General features: G+C 35.2%; 1 protein-coding gene across 15 annotated transcripts in view; it reads left to right on the top strand.

The window, feature by feature from the left end:
* NEK1 (NIMA related kinase 1) overlaps positions 1-14,726 on the top strand; it is a 211,149-nt gene that overhangs the window by 90,339 nt on the left and 106,084 nt on the right. For 9 of the 15 annotated variants that reach the window (XR_010133532.1, XM_055385781.2, XM_055385778.2 and 6 more), the window contains 4 exons: positions 5,283-5,366; positions 5,804-5,887; positions 6,343-6,420; positions 7,000-7,095. Coding sequence is in view for 14 of the 15 variants with exons in the window: in XM_055385781.2 (XP_055241756.2) it covers positions 5,283-5,366; positions 5,804-5,887; positions 6,343-6,420; positions 7,000-7,095 (342 nt within the window). In the remaining variant the exon portion in view is untranslated. The remainder of the gene's footprint in view (positions 1-5,282; positions 5,367-5,803; positions 5,888-6,342; positions 6,421-6,999; positions 7,096-14,726) is intronic. The other 6 variants (XM_031010079.3, XM_055385783.2, XM_055385780.2 and 3 more) reach the window with 1 other exon arrangement.

Raw genomic sequence — 14,726 nt, 5'->3', positions numbered from 1 at the left:
CGGGAGGCTCAGGCAGGAGAATGGCGTGAACCCAGGAGGCGGAGCTTGCAGTGAGCCAAGATTGCGCCACTGCACTCCAGCCTGGGCAACAGAGCAAGACTCTGTCTCAAAAAATAAATAAATAAATAAATAAATAAATAAATAAATAAATAAATAAATAAATAACAAAAATCCTCAATAAAATTTTAGTAAATTATATCCAGCCCCAACCAAGTGGAATTTAGTCTAGATGTACAAGTATTTTACAATATTAAAAAATCAATGTGATTCACCATATCAACAGGCTAAGGAAGGAAATTCATATGATTACATCAATTGATACAGAAAATCTTTTGAAAAAAATCAGCACCCATTCATGATTTAAAAAAATAATAACTGTCAGCACACTCGAAATACAGGGGAATGTTCTGAACCTCACAATAGGCATCTGCGAAAACCCTGCATCTAATATTATACAGGTAGAAGACTGAAGGATTTCCCTCTACAATTAGGGAACAGGCAAGCATGTAACTTTTACCACTCATATATGACATTATACTGTAAGTTGTAGTTACTGCAATAAAGCAAGAAGGGGCCTACAGAATTGAAAAGATGAAATAAAGTTGTTGCTATTTCAAGTTAATAATGATTATCTGAATGGGAAATTCCCAGAACTCTACAAAAATACTCCTGAAACTAAAAAGTGAATTCGTTATAGTTGCAGGATACAAGATCAGTACACAAAAATCAATTGAATTTATATATATTGACAATGAGCAAGTGGAAACTGATACAAAAAATATAATGCCATTTACAGTTGTTCCAAAGAATGTGAAAAAGAATGCTAACAAAACATATGCAATATTAAATGCAATTAAATGACAAAGTGCTGATGAAAAAAATCTAAGAAGACCTAAATACTTGGAGAGATACATTGTTTATGAATCAGAAGACTCACAATAGTAAAAATGGCAATTCTTGTTAAATTGGAGAGATAATGCAATTCTTACTAAAATCTCAGAAAATATTTTTTAATATAGACAGGCTTATTTTAAAATTTATATGGAAAGAGAAAGACCTTAAAGTAACTAAAACAATTTTGAAGAACAACAATTTGGGAAGAATAACTCTTCCTGATTTTGAGGCTAACTTATAGCTACAGTAATCAAAACAGTATAGTAGTGGCAAAGGGATAGACACATAGATCAGTGAAACACTATGGAGAGTCCCAGAATAGATGCACACAAATATATATGCCTAACTGATTCTTGACAAACACATAAAAGCAATTCAGTGGAGTAGGAGTAACCTTTTCAATATTATTGTGGGAGGAATTGGACATCCATAAGTTCTACCAACCTTGACCTAAACCTCAAACCATATAAAATAATTACCTCAAAACATATCATGGGCTTTCATATGAAACTGCAAAACTTCTAGTAAAAAGAGAAGAAAATTTGGGGACCTAGTACTAGGCAAAGAGTTATTAGACTTGACACCAAGAGTATAATCCAAAAAAGGAAAAGCTGATAAACCAGGCTTTGTCCAAATTTAAAAATTTGGCTCTGTAAAAGACCCTGTTAAGAGAAAGAAAATACAAATTACAGATTGAGAGAAATGTTTGTATAGCACTTATCCAACAAAGGGCTTATATTTAGAAAATATAAAGAAGTATCAAAACTTTGCATTAAACATAAAAGATCCAGTTACAAAATGAGGAAAATTTATACAAAACATTTCACCAAAGAGGATATACATATGGCAGGTAACACATGAAGAGATACCCAAATCATTTGGAAAATGCAAACTTAAACCACAATGATGTTATCACTTCACACCTATCAAAATGGCTATAATAAAAAAATAGTGATAGAACCAAATGCTGATGAAGTTTTGAAGAAACTGGTCACCTATACATTGTTGTTTGGAATGTAAAATGATACAGCCATTGTGCAAAATAGTTTCACAGTTCCTTTTTAAACTAAAAATGGACTTCATACCAAGAACCAGCGATTTCATTCTTGTGCATATGTTCCAGAGAAAAGAAAACTTGTTGTCACTTAGAAACTCATTCATGAATATTCATAGAAACTTTATTTGTAATAGCAAAAAAACTTAAAACTACCCAAATGCCCTTTAATGGGTGAATGAATGAAAAGACTGTATCATAACACTATATCCACCCCATGGAATACTGCTTTGCAATGAAAAGGAATGAACTATTGATGCATTGCAATACCATAGATGGACCATATATAATTATATTGAATGAAAACACTCAGTCTCAAAAGGACACATATTGTGAGTCTATATAGAAATTATGACATAATTATCAAGATGGAGAACAGTTTAATGGTCGATGGGTTAGGGATGGAGGTAGTGAATGTGGCTATGAAGTGTTCCAGTAATAATACAGCTAAGCGTCTTGATTAGGGTGGAATTAACATAAGATGACATGAGTGACAAAATTGTGTAGATGCACGGCACAAATAAAAGATTATATCTATAATTTGAATCAGTGTCAGTTTCCTGGTTTTGATGGTGTAATGTAGCTATGCAAGATGAGAAATATGGGAAAGGCTGGGTGAAGGGGCGCACAGGACCTCCCTGTATATTCTTTTCACCTTTCTGTATATCTATAATATTTTGAACTAAAAAGGTTTTAAAACTTCAGATAACTCAGATTCTTGTATTTCTCAAATATCATGAAAGGAAGTTATCGTCTGTAGCAATACTCAATTCACTACCACCCACTCCCCTTAACTTTGTAGATAACTCCCATATGCCTTTTCAGAATTTATCTCACATCTTTGCCCAGCGCTGCTTATTTCTTATTTTCCTTCATCTCCCCAACTCTTTGACCTATATATATCTCAAAAGCTCAAATACTGATAAGCTATTGCAAGGGCCTTCTTGAAGAGGGGAGGAAACTGAGTGAGTAAAGGTGCTTTGTCATGCTGCAAAAGAAAAAAGGCAGGGCATGCTCTTACAGTAATACTTTTTTGCTCTGGTACACCCAAGAAGTAGATGTTTTTATGCCTAGACTTAACAACAAGTTTAAGCAGTTTTGTTTAAGATCAGCAGTGTTTATGTGATGTTGACAAAAACAGATTTCAGAGTCTGTATTTCATGTTCTTAACTAAAATATACTGCCCTTCCACCATTATAATGCACTCTAATGAGTGCTACTGTGAGAGGTTTCTATAAAGAAATGGTATGGAAGGTCAAAGGAAGCACACTTAACTCCCTAGAGAAGGCTTTGAAGAGGCTTCTGGGGTGAGATACTTGGTTTGAGTTTTGGAAGATGAGTAGAGTTACCCATCTTAAGAGGATGAGTGAGATAGATCATGGTACAGTTGACAGACCACAAGTAGTTGTCGTAGCCAGAATGTAGGATTTATGACTGAGCAGTGGCAGAGATGAGACTAGAAATGGTGAGATCACAAATGGCTTTACCTGCCATTCAACAGAATGTGAATTAAAGTCTGAAGATAATAGTAACCATTGAAGGATTTGTGTGGGATTTGATGTGAAAGAGAAAGGTTACTCTCAGGGCATTGTAGAGAATGGAATTGTGGGATGTGAAACTAGAGGTAGGATGAGTTGGGAAACTCATTTAGCAATTTAAGAGTCAAAAAAAGAGAGGCTGAGCTAAGGCAGAAACTGAAATGATAAATTATAGAATTATTAGGAGATAGAATTGGTAATTTGGCATATTTGAGTATAGTAGGTAAGAGGCAAATGTAATTCCTAGTTTGCTGACTTGAGTGGCTGATCATGTTCAATAACTGAATTGGGAATAAGATTATATAGTAAAAAGAAGGATAAAGTCAGGTTTATAAATTGAGGTAGCTTTGCTGCGTAAGAGTGGAGTTGCCCAGATGTCAGTTTAACATACACAGAAAGCTGTAAAGAGAAAAGGGCTACAAGGTTTGGGAATTGGCAGCATATGTTAAAGCCTGGGGATGAGAAGAGAAGGAGGGCCAGCAAATGAAACTCTAGAAAATATTGACATTCAGCAACAAGCCAAGGAGAGAAAAGCCTGTGAACAATAGTGACAATTGGAAGAACCCAAGAGAGAGTGCCATTATAAATACTGAAAGAGAAGAGAGACTTTTTAAAAATGTGTGAATTATAGAACATTTGTATAGTGGAGTGTTATGAATAGTATATAGTCACTTAAGAATAGTGTTTGTAAGGAATATTAAATGGATGTGGGAAGAGATTCAGGATATAATAATGTCTGGATAACTAGTAAAATACCAGTTTTATAAAAATAAACATGTATGTATTATACATATGCAGAGAAGGAAATTTGGAAGACAGTACCCTCAAATTTTAAGTTTCTCAGATGGCAGAATTATAAATGATTCACATTTTCTTTATTTTTTAATAAATTTTCTATAATGAGTATGTATTATGTTATGACAGAAACAATACATATATAAATTAAGTGGATTCAGTCAAAACTAATTTCCAGTGGAAATGTTAAATGCAAAAATCACTCAAAAGGGCTCATTTCAGTTGTGAAGTAGAAAGTCATTGGTGACCTTAGAAAATTTTCAGTCATAATGGGATCAGAAACTAGATTGTAGTGAGCTAAAAAATGACTGGGAAGCAGGAAAATTGAGATGATGAATAAAAAAAATACACATTCAATAAGCCAATAAAAAGACATTTGACAGGAAAGTGGGACTAAAGAGTTTTTTTAAGGGAGTAAGTCGAAGCATGCTTGTATGCTGAAGGAAGAGAAATATATAAACTATGTTCAAAAATGAGTCCGTTTTTGATTGGGTTTGAACATATGCTGTATAGTAACTGAACATGCCTGAGTGCACAGAGTTTGATTGAGATCTCTTAATTAATATACAACCCATTTGTTGAATTCAGAAAAACTGATCTCAAATATCTTATTTTGTATGTGTTTAGTATATATATAGACATATGTCGAAATGGATTGGCTGTTTGTAGAGGAAAATTTGGTTTGGGGTTTAACCTCCAAAGCAGTGATTTAAAACAAACAAACAAACAAGCAAACAAAAAAAACCCCTCTTAAGTGACTAACACAAAGATAGCTGGTCTCTGTTTTGAATAATTATGTTTGGGGCTTAATTGCTTCCTTCTGTTCTCACTATTTTATTTCAAGTTGACATAGGAAAACGCCAGGGTTTGTTATCACAGTTTATCATCAAGAAATGGTCAGTATTTGCCAAAAGAAATAAAGTAGCACCTGGATATTCCTTGGTAAGATAATAATGTAGCCTTAGTCATTCTTTAAACTTAGTACATTAAATGATAAACAGGGAATCCTGCAAAACCTGGCAGCTATGTATGGAGGCAGGCCCAGCTCTTCAAGAGGAGGGAAGCCAAGAAACAAAGAGGAAGAGGTATGCTTCCCGCATGTTCGCTACCTCCATCACATAGCCATTTTTGAATTTATTGCCTTCTTTTCTTGCATGGTTTAAATTCTTAACAATTATTTGAAGATTTTGTAGGTCTATAGGGACCTGTTAATATATTTTTGACTGACATTCTGTGTTATAATTTTGCCCCGTAACTTATTCAATATTATGATTTCAGTTTCTTTTCTTTTGATTAAATTAAAAATTTGTAATTTTATAATGTATTTCTTTCTTTTCAGAAATAAATTGTTCTTAATTAAACACTTGAAAGCTAATATTACATTTCCATTAACCGGATTTCAGAACTTTTATTTCTTGTGTTCAAATTAACACTGTTCCTTAAATTTAAAAAAAATCTAGCAGTAAAAATGTCAATAGCTTTGCTTTTACATTATTATGTTGGGGTTTTTGCCTCCTTGTAGGTTTATCTGGCAAGACTGAGGCAAATAAGACTACAGAATTTCAATGAGCGCCAACAGATTAAAGCCAAACTTCGTGGTGAAAAGGTAGGTTGAAAAGCTATTTTTTTGAAGAAATTGAATGATATCATAGTAGGTTAACATTTAAAATGCTGTGCCATTAACAACAATGACAACAACAAAAAAACTGATGATGACAGTGGAAGTTCAAAGATCAAAAAACTACACATAAAGTAAATCTTATTTATGTGATTTTAAATTGATAAGACCATTTGTTCCAGAGAAATTCTGAGAGGAAAATATAACTAGTATACATGGGAGGATTAAAATGCATTTTATATCATTATCTTTTTGTTCCATTGTTCTTAAAGGCTGATAGTGGTGGAGAGTTCAGTTGCAGCTTTAGGAGAAAACTAACAGCATTAAATGATTTCCATTTTATATTTTTAGATTTTAGTTTATTCATTGTTATCTTTCACAGAGCTCTGCACTCAATTTGATGATTCTATCCTAAGTGATTTGCTTATCTACTTATTTTGTAGAAAGAAGCTAATCATTCTGAAGGACAAGAAGGAAGTGAAGAGGCTGACATGAGGCGCAAAAAAATCGAATCACTGAAGGTATAGACTAGAAATGATACAGGTTTTCTTAGAGAAAATTGAAAGCTGAGATAGAAAATTGTGTTCTTAAGTTTTGCATAGTTATATCACTTTAGTCTCTTCCTTTAATTTTTCTTTCATCTTTCTTCTCCACTTTTTGGTTTCTAAAAATAGTATTTTTCTCTTTTTGTATTATGTTTATGAAAATAGTTAAAACCATGGCATAAATACATGAAACTATCATATAAGTAATCTTGAAAAAAATGGTAACCTTAAAAATAAAAAATATACAAATATACATCCCCATGAAGGCAAATGAAGTCTGTGTATAATAATTGTTTTAAATTTTTACATTTTTTTCACATTCAAATATACCTGCCTTTATTTTCACTCAGCAAATATTTATTGAACACCTGCTGTATGTCAAGGCTGGTTCTAGGTGCTAGAGATTTAGAGTGAGCTTACGTTTTTATTCTAAGACCACATGCACACTTCTTTTTTGGCTAATAAGTAAATATCTTCATAGACCTGGCAAAAAAAAAAAAAAACCCTATGCCCTTCTTTCTGGTAACTCATTTTGTTAATTGTTTTTATTTTTAGGCCCATGCAAATGCACGTGCTGCTGTACTAAAAGAACAACTAGAACGAAAGAGAAAGGAAGCTTATGAGAGAGAAAAAAAAGTGTGGGAAGAGCATGTAAGATTTAGCTCATATTCTTAATCCTGGTTGTATTAACATTTTTATAGCTCTTCCTGGGTAGTACATCAGGATTATAATTTTCTAGTGCTTTTTTTTTCTGTTTTTTCATTCTCATTCTCTCTCTCACCCTTTCTCATTACCTCTCTTTCTCAGTCTCTGTCTCTCTCGCATTTAAGAATAATCAATGTGGAAGTTATTTGGGAGATTGATTTGAAGTCAGAACTAATTTATCTTATTTATTTATTATTATTATTTTTTGAGATGGAGTATTGCTCTGTCACCCAGGCTGAAGTGCAGTGACACGATCTCGGCTCACTGAAGTGCAGTGACACGATCTCGGCTCCACCTCCTGGGTTCAAGCGATTCTTCTGCCTCAGCCTCCCGAGTAGCTGGGACTACAGGCACGTACCATCACGCCTGGCTAATTTTTGTATTTTTAGTAGAGACAGGGTTTCACCATGTTGGCCAGGCAGGTCTCAAACTCCTGACCTTGTGATCTGCCCGCCTCAGCCTCCCAAAGTGCTAGGATTACAGGCATGAGCCACCGCGCCCGGCCCTTATTTTATTTTAAAATTTTTAATTTACTGTTGCCAAGTAGCTTATCAAAATCCCAGCATAATTTAATGACTACATCATCCTTCTGCCACTGATTTATAATGCTACTTGTAAGATTTATTAAATTCTTATATATACCAGTGAATGAATCTATAGCAAGTATGTATCAAGCTATATCTTCCTTTGGGCTTTCTCCTTTGCTCTATTACTCTGTCTTTTCTGCCAGTACCTTGTTGTATTAGTAATTATTTACAATATGCTTTAATTTCTAATAGAATTCTTTCCTCATTTCCCCTTTACTCTCCTTTTTACACTTATTATTCTTAGTTATTTGCTCTCTTTTTCTTTACCAGATACATTTTTAGGGTAATTCTTGTTTCTTTTTTTTTTCAATCCTATTGTAATTTTGATTAGTATTATATTAAACCTACAAGTTAAGAAGAATTGACCTAGTTATAATAGTTTTTATACAGGAACAAGTTAAATTTCTACATTTACTCATAGTTTCTTTTATATCTCTTACACAAATTTTGATCATTTTCACACTTATCTGTTGTATTTCTTATGAAGGTTATTTCTAGATAGTTTATAATTCCATTTCAATCTTTAAAGGTTTTTTTTCCTAACAGAATATTGCTAACATTTGCAGACATTTTGAGTTTTTGCTTATCCTCTTATCCAGTGAGTTTTCCCGTTCTGCCAATTTTAAGTTAATTTTCTGGGTTTTAGCCTACAACTAGATCATTGGCAAATAGTCGTGATATACATCATAGTAACAACAGTTCCTATAGTTTATTGCTTGTTTTATGCCAGGCATATTATAACCACTCTACTATTGACCCATGAACAACATGGGGGTTGGGGCATTGGCCCCTTGCACAGTCAAAAATTCACATACAACTTTTGACTCCCCATAGTCTTTACTACTGATATCCTACTGTTGACTGGAAGCCTTGCCAATAACATAGAGTAACATATATTTTATGTTATGTGTATTATATGCTGTATTCTTACAACAAAGCTAAAGAAAAAATGTTATTAAGAAAATCATAAGGAAGAGAATATATATTTACTATTTTTAAATGGAAGTGGATCATCATAAAGGTCTTCATCCTCATCTTCAGGTGGAGTAGGCTGAGGAAGGAGGAGTAAAAGGGTTGGTCTTGCTGTCTCGGGTGGCAGAGGCAGAAAAAAAAATTGTGTGTAAGTGGATTTGTGCTGGTCAAACCTGTGTTGTTCAAGGATTAACTGTATATTTATTTTTTTTAATCCTTACAACTTTACAAAGCATATATAGAAAGGATAAAATAATTATATAAAATATTTCCAACTAAGGGCAGAACAAAGATTTGAACCTGGATCTGCCCAATGTTGAAGTCTTTTTCTTACGCTGTTTCTCCTGTTTTCTGTAAGTTGTGCCTTTAAAAAATGTTTTTTTTACTTTTAATTTTTGTAGGTACATGGTAGATGTATATATTTATGGGATACATGAGATATTTTAATACAGGCATAAATACAAACTAATCACATTAGGGTAAATGGGTATCTATCACCTCATGCATTTATCCTTTCTTTGCATTTCAAACAATCCAGTTACACTCTTTTAGTTATTTTTAAAGGTACAATAAATTATTGTTGACTATATTCACCCTGTTGTGCTATCAAATACTGGATCTTATTCATTTTATCTAATTTTTGTACCCATTAACCATTCCCACTTTCATGCACTACCCTTTCCAGCTTTTGATAACAATCATGTTCCGTTTCCATGAATTCAATTGTTTTAATTCTTTTGGTTTCCACAAATAAGTGAAAACATGCAAAATTTATCTTTCTGTGCTGGGCTTATTTCACCTAACGTAATAGAACTCCAGTTCCTTTCATATTTTTGCAAATGACAGGATCTCATTCTATTTTATGGCTGAAGAGTACTCCATTGTGTTTATGTCCCACAGTTTTCTTTATCCACTCATCTGTTGATGGACAATTAGGTTGCTTCCAGATTTTGGCTATTGTGACTAGTCCTGCAATAAACATGGGAGTGCGGATATCTCTGATATACTGATTTCCTTTCTTTTGGGTATATACCTAGCAGTGGGATTGCTAGATTGTATGGTAGTTCTATTTTTAGTTTTTTGAGGAACCTCCGAACTGTTCTCCATAGTGGCTGTACTAGTTTACATTCCTACCAACAGTGTACGAGTGTAAGAGGGTTCCCTTTTCTCCACATCCTCGCCAGCATTTGTTATTGCTAGTCCTTTTGATAAAAGCTGTTTTGACTGGGGTGAGATATCTCATTGTCATTTTGATTTGTATTTCTCTGATGATCAGTGATGTTGAGCACTTTTTCATATACCTGTTTGCCATTTGTATGTCATCTTTTTAGAAATGTCTATTTAGATCTTTTGCCCATTTTAAATTGGATTATCAGATTTTTCCTGTTGAGTGGTTTGAGGTCCTTATATATTCTGGTTATTAATCCCTTGTCAGATGGGTAGTTTGCGGATATTTTCTCCCATTCTGTGGGTTGTCTCTTCACTGTGTTGATAGTTTCCTTTGCTGTGCAGAAGCTTCTAAACTTGATGTGCAATCAAGTCCATTTGTCCATTTTTACTTAGGTTGCCTGTGGTTATGGGATATTACTCAAGAAATCTTTGCCTAGGCCAGTGTCCTAGAGAGTTTCCCCAGTGTTTTCTTTTAGTAGTTTCATAGTTTGAGGCCTTAGATTTAAGTCTTTATTACATTTTGATTTGATTTTTGTATATGGCAAAAGATAGGAGTCTAGTTTCATTCTTCTGCATATGGATATCCAGTTTTCCCAGCACCATTTATTGAAGAGACTGTCTTTTCTCAAACGTATATTCCTGGAACATTTGTCAAAAATGAATTCACTATAGATGTATGGATTTATTTCTGGGTTCTCTATTCTGTTCCGCTGTGCCTGTTTTTATGCCAGCACCATGCTGTTTTGGTTACAGCTCTGTAGTATAATTCGAGGTCAGGTAATGTGATTCCTCCAGTTTTGTTCTTTTTGCTCAGGATAACTTTGGCTATTCTGGGTCTTTTGTGGTTCTATATGAATTTTAGGTTTTTTTATTTTTTACAAAAAAATAACATTGGTAATTTGATAGAAATTGAATTGATTCTGTAGATTACTTCGGGCAGTATGGACATTTTAATGATACCAAGTCTCCTTCCATGGGCACTGAATGCACTTCCATTTGTTTACGTCATCTATGATTTTCTTCATCAGTGTTTTGTAGTTCTCCTTGTAGAGATCTTTCACCTCCTTGGGTAAATGTATTCCTCAGTATTTTTGTGTGTGAGTGGCTATTGTAAATGAGATTGCATTACTGATTTCATTCTCAGCTTGAATGGTATTGGAGTATAGAAATATTACTGATTTTTGTACAATGATTTTATGTCCTGAAACTTTACTGAAGTCGCTCATCAAGTCTAGGAGTCATGGTGGAATTGTCAGAATTTTCCAGGTACAGAATTAAATTGTCCACAAAAAGATAATTTGACTTTCTCTTTTCCTATTTGGATGTCTTTTATTTTTTTCTCTAGCCTGATTGCTCTGGCTGGGACTGCCAGTACTATGTTGAATAGGATTGCTAAGAATGGAATCCTTGTCTTGTTCTAGTTCTTAGGAGGAATCCTTCTAACTTTTTGCTCATTCAGCATGATGTTGGCTGTGGGTTTGTCATAGGTGGTTCTTAATATTTTGAGATATCTTCCTTTGATGCCTAATTTGTTAAGTGTTTTTTATCATAAAGCAATGTTGGATTTTATCAGATGCTTTTTATGTGTATATTGAGGTGATCGTATTCTTTTTTAAAATTCTGTTTATGTGGGGAATCACATTTATTGGTTTGTGTGTGTTGAACCATCCTTGCATCCCAGGAATAAGGCTCACTTGATCATACAAATTTTCATTTTAATGTGCTACTGGATTTAGTTTGCTAATATTTTATAGAGGATTTTTGTGTCTATTTTCATCAGCAACATTGGCCTGTAGTTTTCTTTTTTTGTTGTGTCCTTGCCATATTTTGATATCATGATGAAACTGGTCTTGTAGAATGAGTTAGGGAGGAATCTCTCCATCTTAACTTATTTTCAATAATTTCAGTAGGATTGGCATCAGCCTTCTTTGTATATCTTGTGAATCTATCTGGTCCAGGACTTTTTTTTGATTGGTAGTTTTTTTTTTTTTATTACTGATTCAATTTTGTACTCATTATTGGTCTGTTCAAGGTTTCAGTTTCTTCCTAGTTCAATCTTGGGCGATTGTGTGTTTCCAAGAATTTGTTCATTTCCTAATTTTATAGTATGTGCACATGGAGATGTTTATAGTAGTCTCTGAGGATCTTTTGTATTTCTGTAGGATCCGTTGTAATGTCACCTTTGTTATTTCTGACTGTGTTTATGAATCTTCTCTTTTTTTCATGTGTTAATCTTTCCAGAAGTTTATTAATCTTGTTTATCTTTTTGAAGAACCGACTTTTCTTTAATCTTTTCTATGGCTGTTTGGTCTCAATTTAATTTAGTTCCACTCTGATTTTAGTTATTTCTTTTCGTCGGCTAGCTTTTGGTTTAGTTTCTTTTTGATCTTCTAGTTCCTGTAGGTGCAGCATTAGGTTGTTAATTTGAGATCTTTCTATTATTTTTGTATAAGCATTTAATGCTGTAAACTTTCCTTTTAACTGCTTTTACCATATCTCAGAGGTTTTGGTATGTAGTGTTTCTACTTTCATTTGTTTCAAAAATTTTTTTTAATGTCTGCCTTAATTTTATTGTTTTCCAAAAGTCATTCAGAAGCAGGTTGTTTACTTTCCATGTATTTGTGTGGCTTTGAGAGTTCCTCTTGGTATTGATTTCTATTTTTATTCTACTGTGGTCCAAGAAGATGCTAGTATGATTTCAGTTTTTTAAAAAATTTATTGAGACTTGCTTTATGACTGAGTATGTGGTCAGTCTTAGAGTATGTTCTGTGTGCAGATAAAAAGAATGTATATTCTGTGGTTGTTTGGTGGAGTGTTCTGTAGATGCTAATTAGGTCCAACTGGTCAAGTGTCCAATTTAAGTCTAGAATTTACTAGTTTTGGGCCTTGATCAGTTTAATGCTATCAGTGGGGTGTTAAAGTGTCCACTATTATTGTATGATATTATTGTCTGTCTCTTTTCTTAGATCTAGTAGTAATTGTTTATAAATCAGGGTCCTCAAGTGTTGGGCACGTATATATTTAGGATAGTTAAATTCTCTTGTTTAACTGAACCTTTTATCATTATGTAGTGCTTTTCTTTCTCCTTTTGTGCTGTTGTTGATTTAACATCTGTTTTATCTGATACAAGAGTAGCAAGCCCTGATCTTTTTTGTTTTAAATTTGTGTGATCTTTCTCCATCCCTTTACATCAAGTCCTTTGGGTGTCATTACATGTGAGATGGGTCTCTTGAAGATAGCAGAAGGTTGGGTCTTGTTTTTTCATCCAATTTGCCATTCTGTGTTTTTAGTGAAGCATTTAGGCCATTTATGTTCAGCGTTAATACTGATATGTGAGGTTTTCTTCCTCTCTTAGTGTTTTTTCTTTTTTTTTTTTTTTTTTCTTTTATTATACTTTAAGTTTTAGGGTACATGTGCACATTGTGCAGGTTAGTTACATATGCATACATGTGCCATGCTGGTGCGCTGCACCCACTAACTCGTCATCTAGCATTAGGTATATCTGCAATGCTATCCCTCCCCCCTCCCCCCACCCCACAACAGTCCCCAGAGTGTGATATTCCCCTTCCTTTCTCTTAGTGTTAACTATTGCTTTGTAGTCTCAATTGTATAGTTGCTTTATAGTGGCAGTAGCTTTGAACTTACATGTACTTTTGTGGCAGCAAGTATCATTCTTTTATTTTCATGTTTAGAACTCCTTTAAGCATTTTTGTAGGGCCTGTCTGCTGGTGACAAATTCTCTTAGCAATTGCTTGTCTGGGAAAAACTTTATTTCTCCTTTGTTTATGAAGCTTACTTAGCTTGGCAGGCTGTGAAATTCTTGGCTGGCATTTCTTTTCTTTAAGAAGGCTAAAAATAGGCCACCAATGTCTTCTGGTTTGTAAGATTTCTGCTAAGAAATCCATTGTTGGAGGAGGAGCCAAGATGACCAAATAGGGACAGCTCCAGTGTACAGCTCCCAGTGTGAGCAACACAGAAGACAGGTGATTTCTGCATTTCCAACTGAGGTACTGGGTTTGTCTCACTGGGGAGTGTCAGACAGTGGGTGCAGGACAGTGGGTGCAGTGCACTGAGCATGACCCAAAGCAGGGTGAGGTATCACCTTACCTGAGAAGCGCAAGGGGTCAGGGAATTCCCTTTCCTAGTCAAAGAAAGGGGTGACAGACGGCACCTGGAAAATCGGGTCACTCCCACCCTAATCCTGCGATTTTCCAACGGTCTTAGCAAATGGCACACCAGGAGATTATATCTGGCGCCTGGCTCAGAGGGTCCTACGCCCACGGAGCCTCGCTCATTGCTAGCACAGCAGTCTGAGATCAAACTGCAAGGCGGCAGTGAGGCTGGGGGAGGGGCGCCCACCATTGCCAAGGCTTGAGTAGGTAAACAAAGCGGCCAGGAAGCTCAAACTGGGTGGAGCCCACCGCAGCTCAAGGAGGCCTGCCTGCCTCTGTAGACTCCACCTCTGGGGGCAGGGCATAGCCAAACAAAAGGCAGCAGAAACCTCTGCAGACTTAAATGTCCCTGTCTGACAGCTTTGAAGAGAGTAGTGGTTGTCCCAGCACGCAGCTGCAGATCTGAGAACCGACAGACTGCCTCCTCAAGTGGGTCCCTGACCCCCGAGTAGCCTAACTGGGAGGCACCCCCCAGTAGGGGCAGACTGACACCTCACACAGCCTGGTACTCCTCTGAGACAAAACTTCCAGAGGAACGATCAGGCAGCAACATTTGCTGTTCGCCAGTATCCACTGTTCTGCAGCCTCCGCTGCTGATACCCAGGCAAACGGTCTGGAGTGGACCTCCAGCAAACTCCAACAGACCTGCAGCTGAGGGTCCTGACTGTTGGGGGGG

This window comes from Gorilla gorilla, chromosome 3 (assembly GCF_029281585.2).
Source record: "Gorilla gorilla gorilla isolate KB3781 chromosome 3, NHGRI_mGorGor1-v2.1_pri, whole genome shotgun sequence".
Taxonomy (NCBI): Eukaryota; Metazoa; Chordata; class Mammalia; order Primates; family Hominidae; genus Gorilla; species Gorilla gorilla.
The sequence above is the reverse complement of the archived record's forward strand: the minus strand, read 5'-3'. Positions and strand labels throughout refer to the sequence as shown.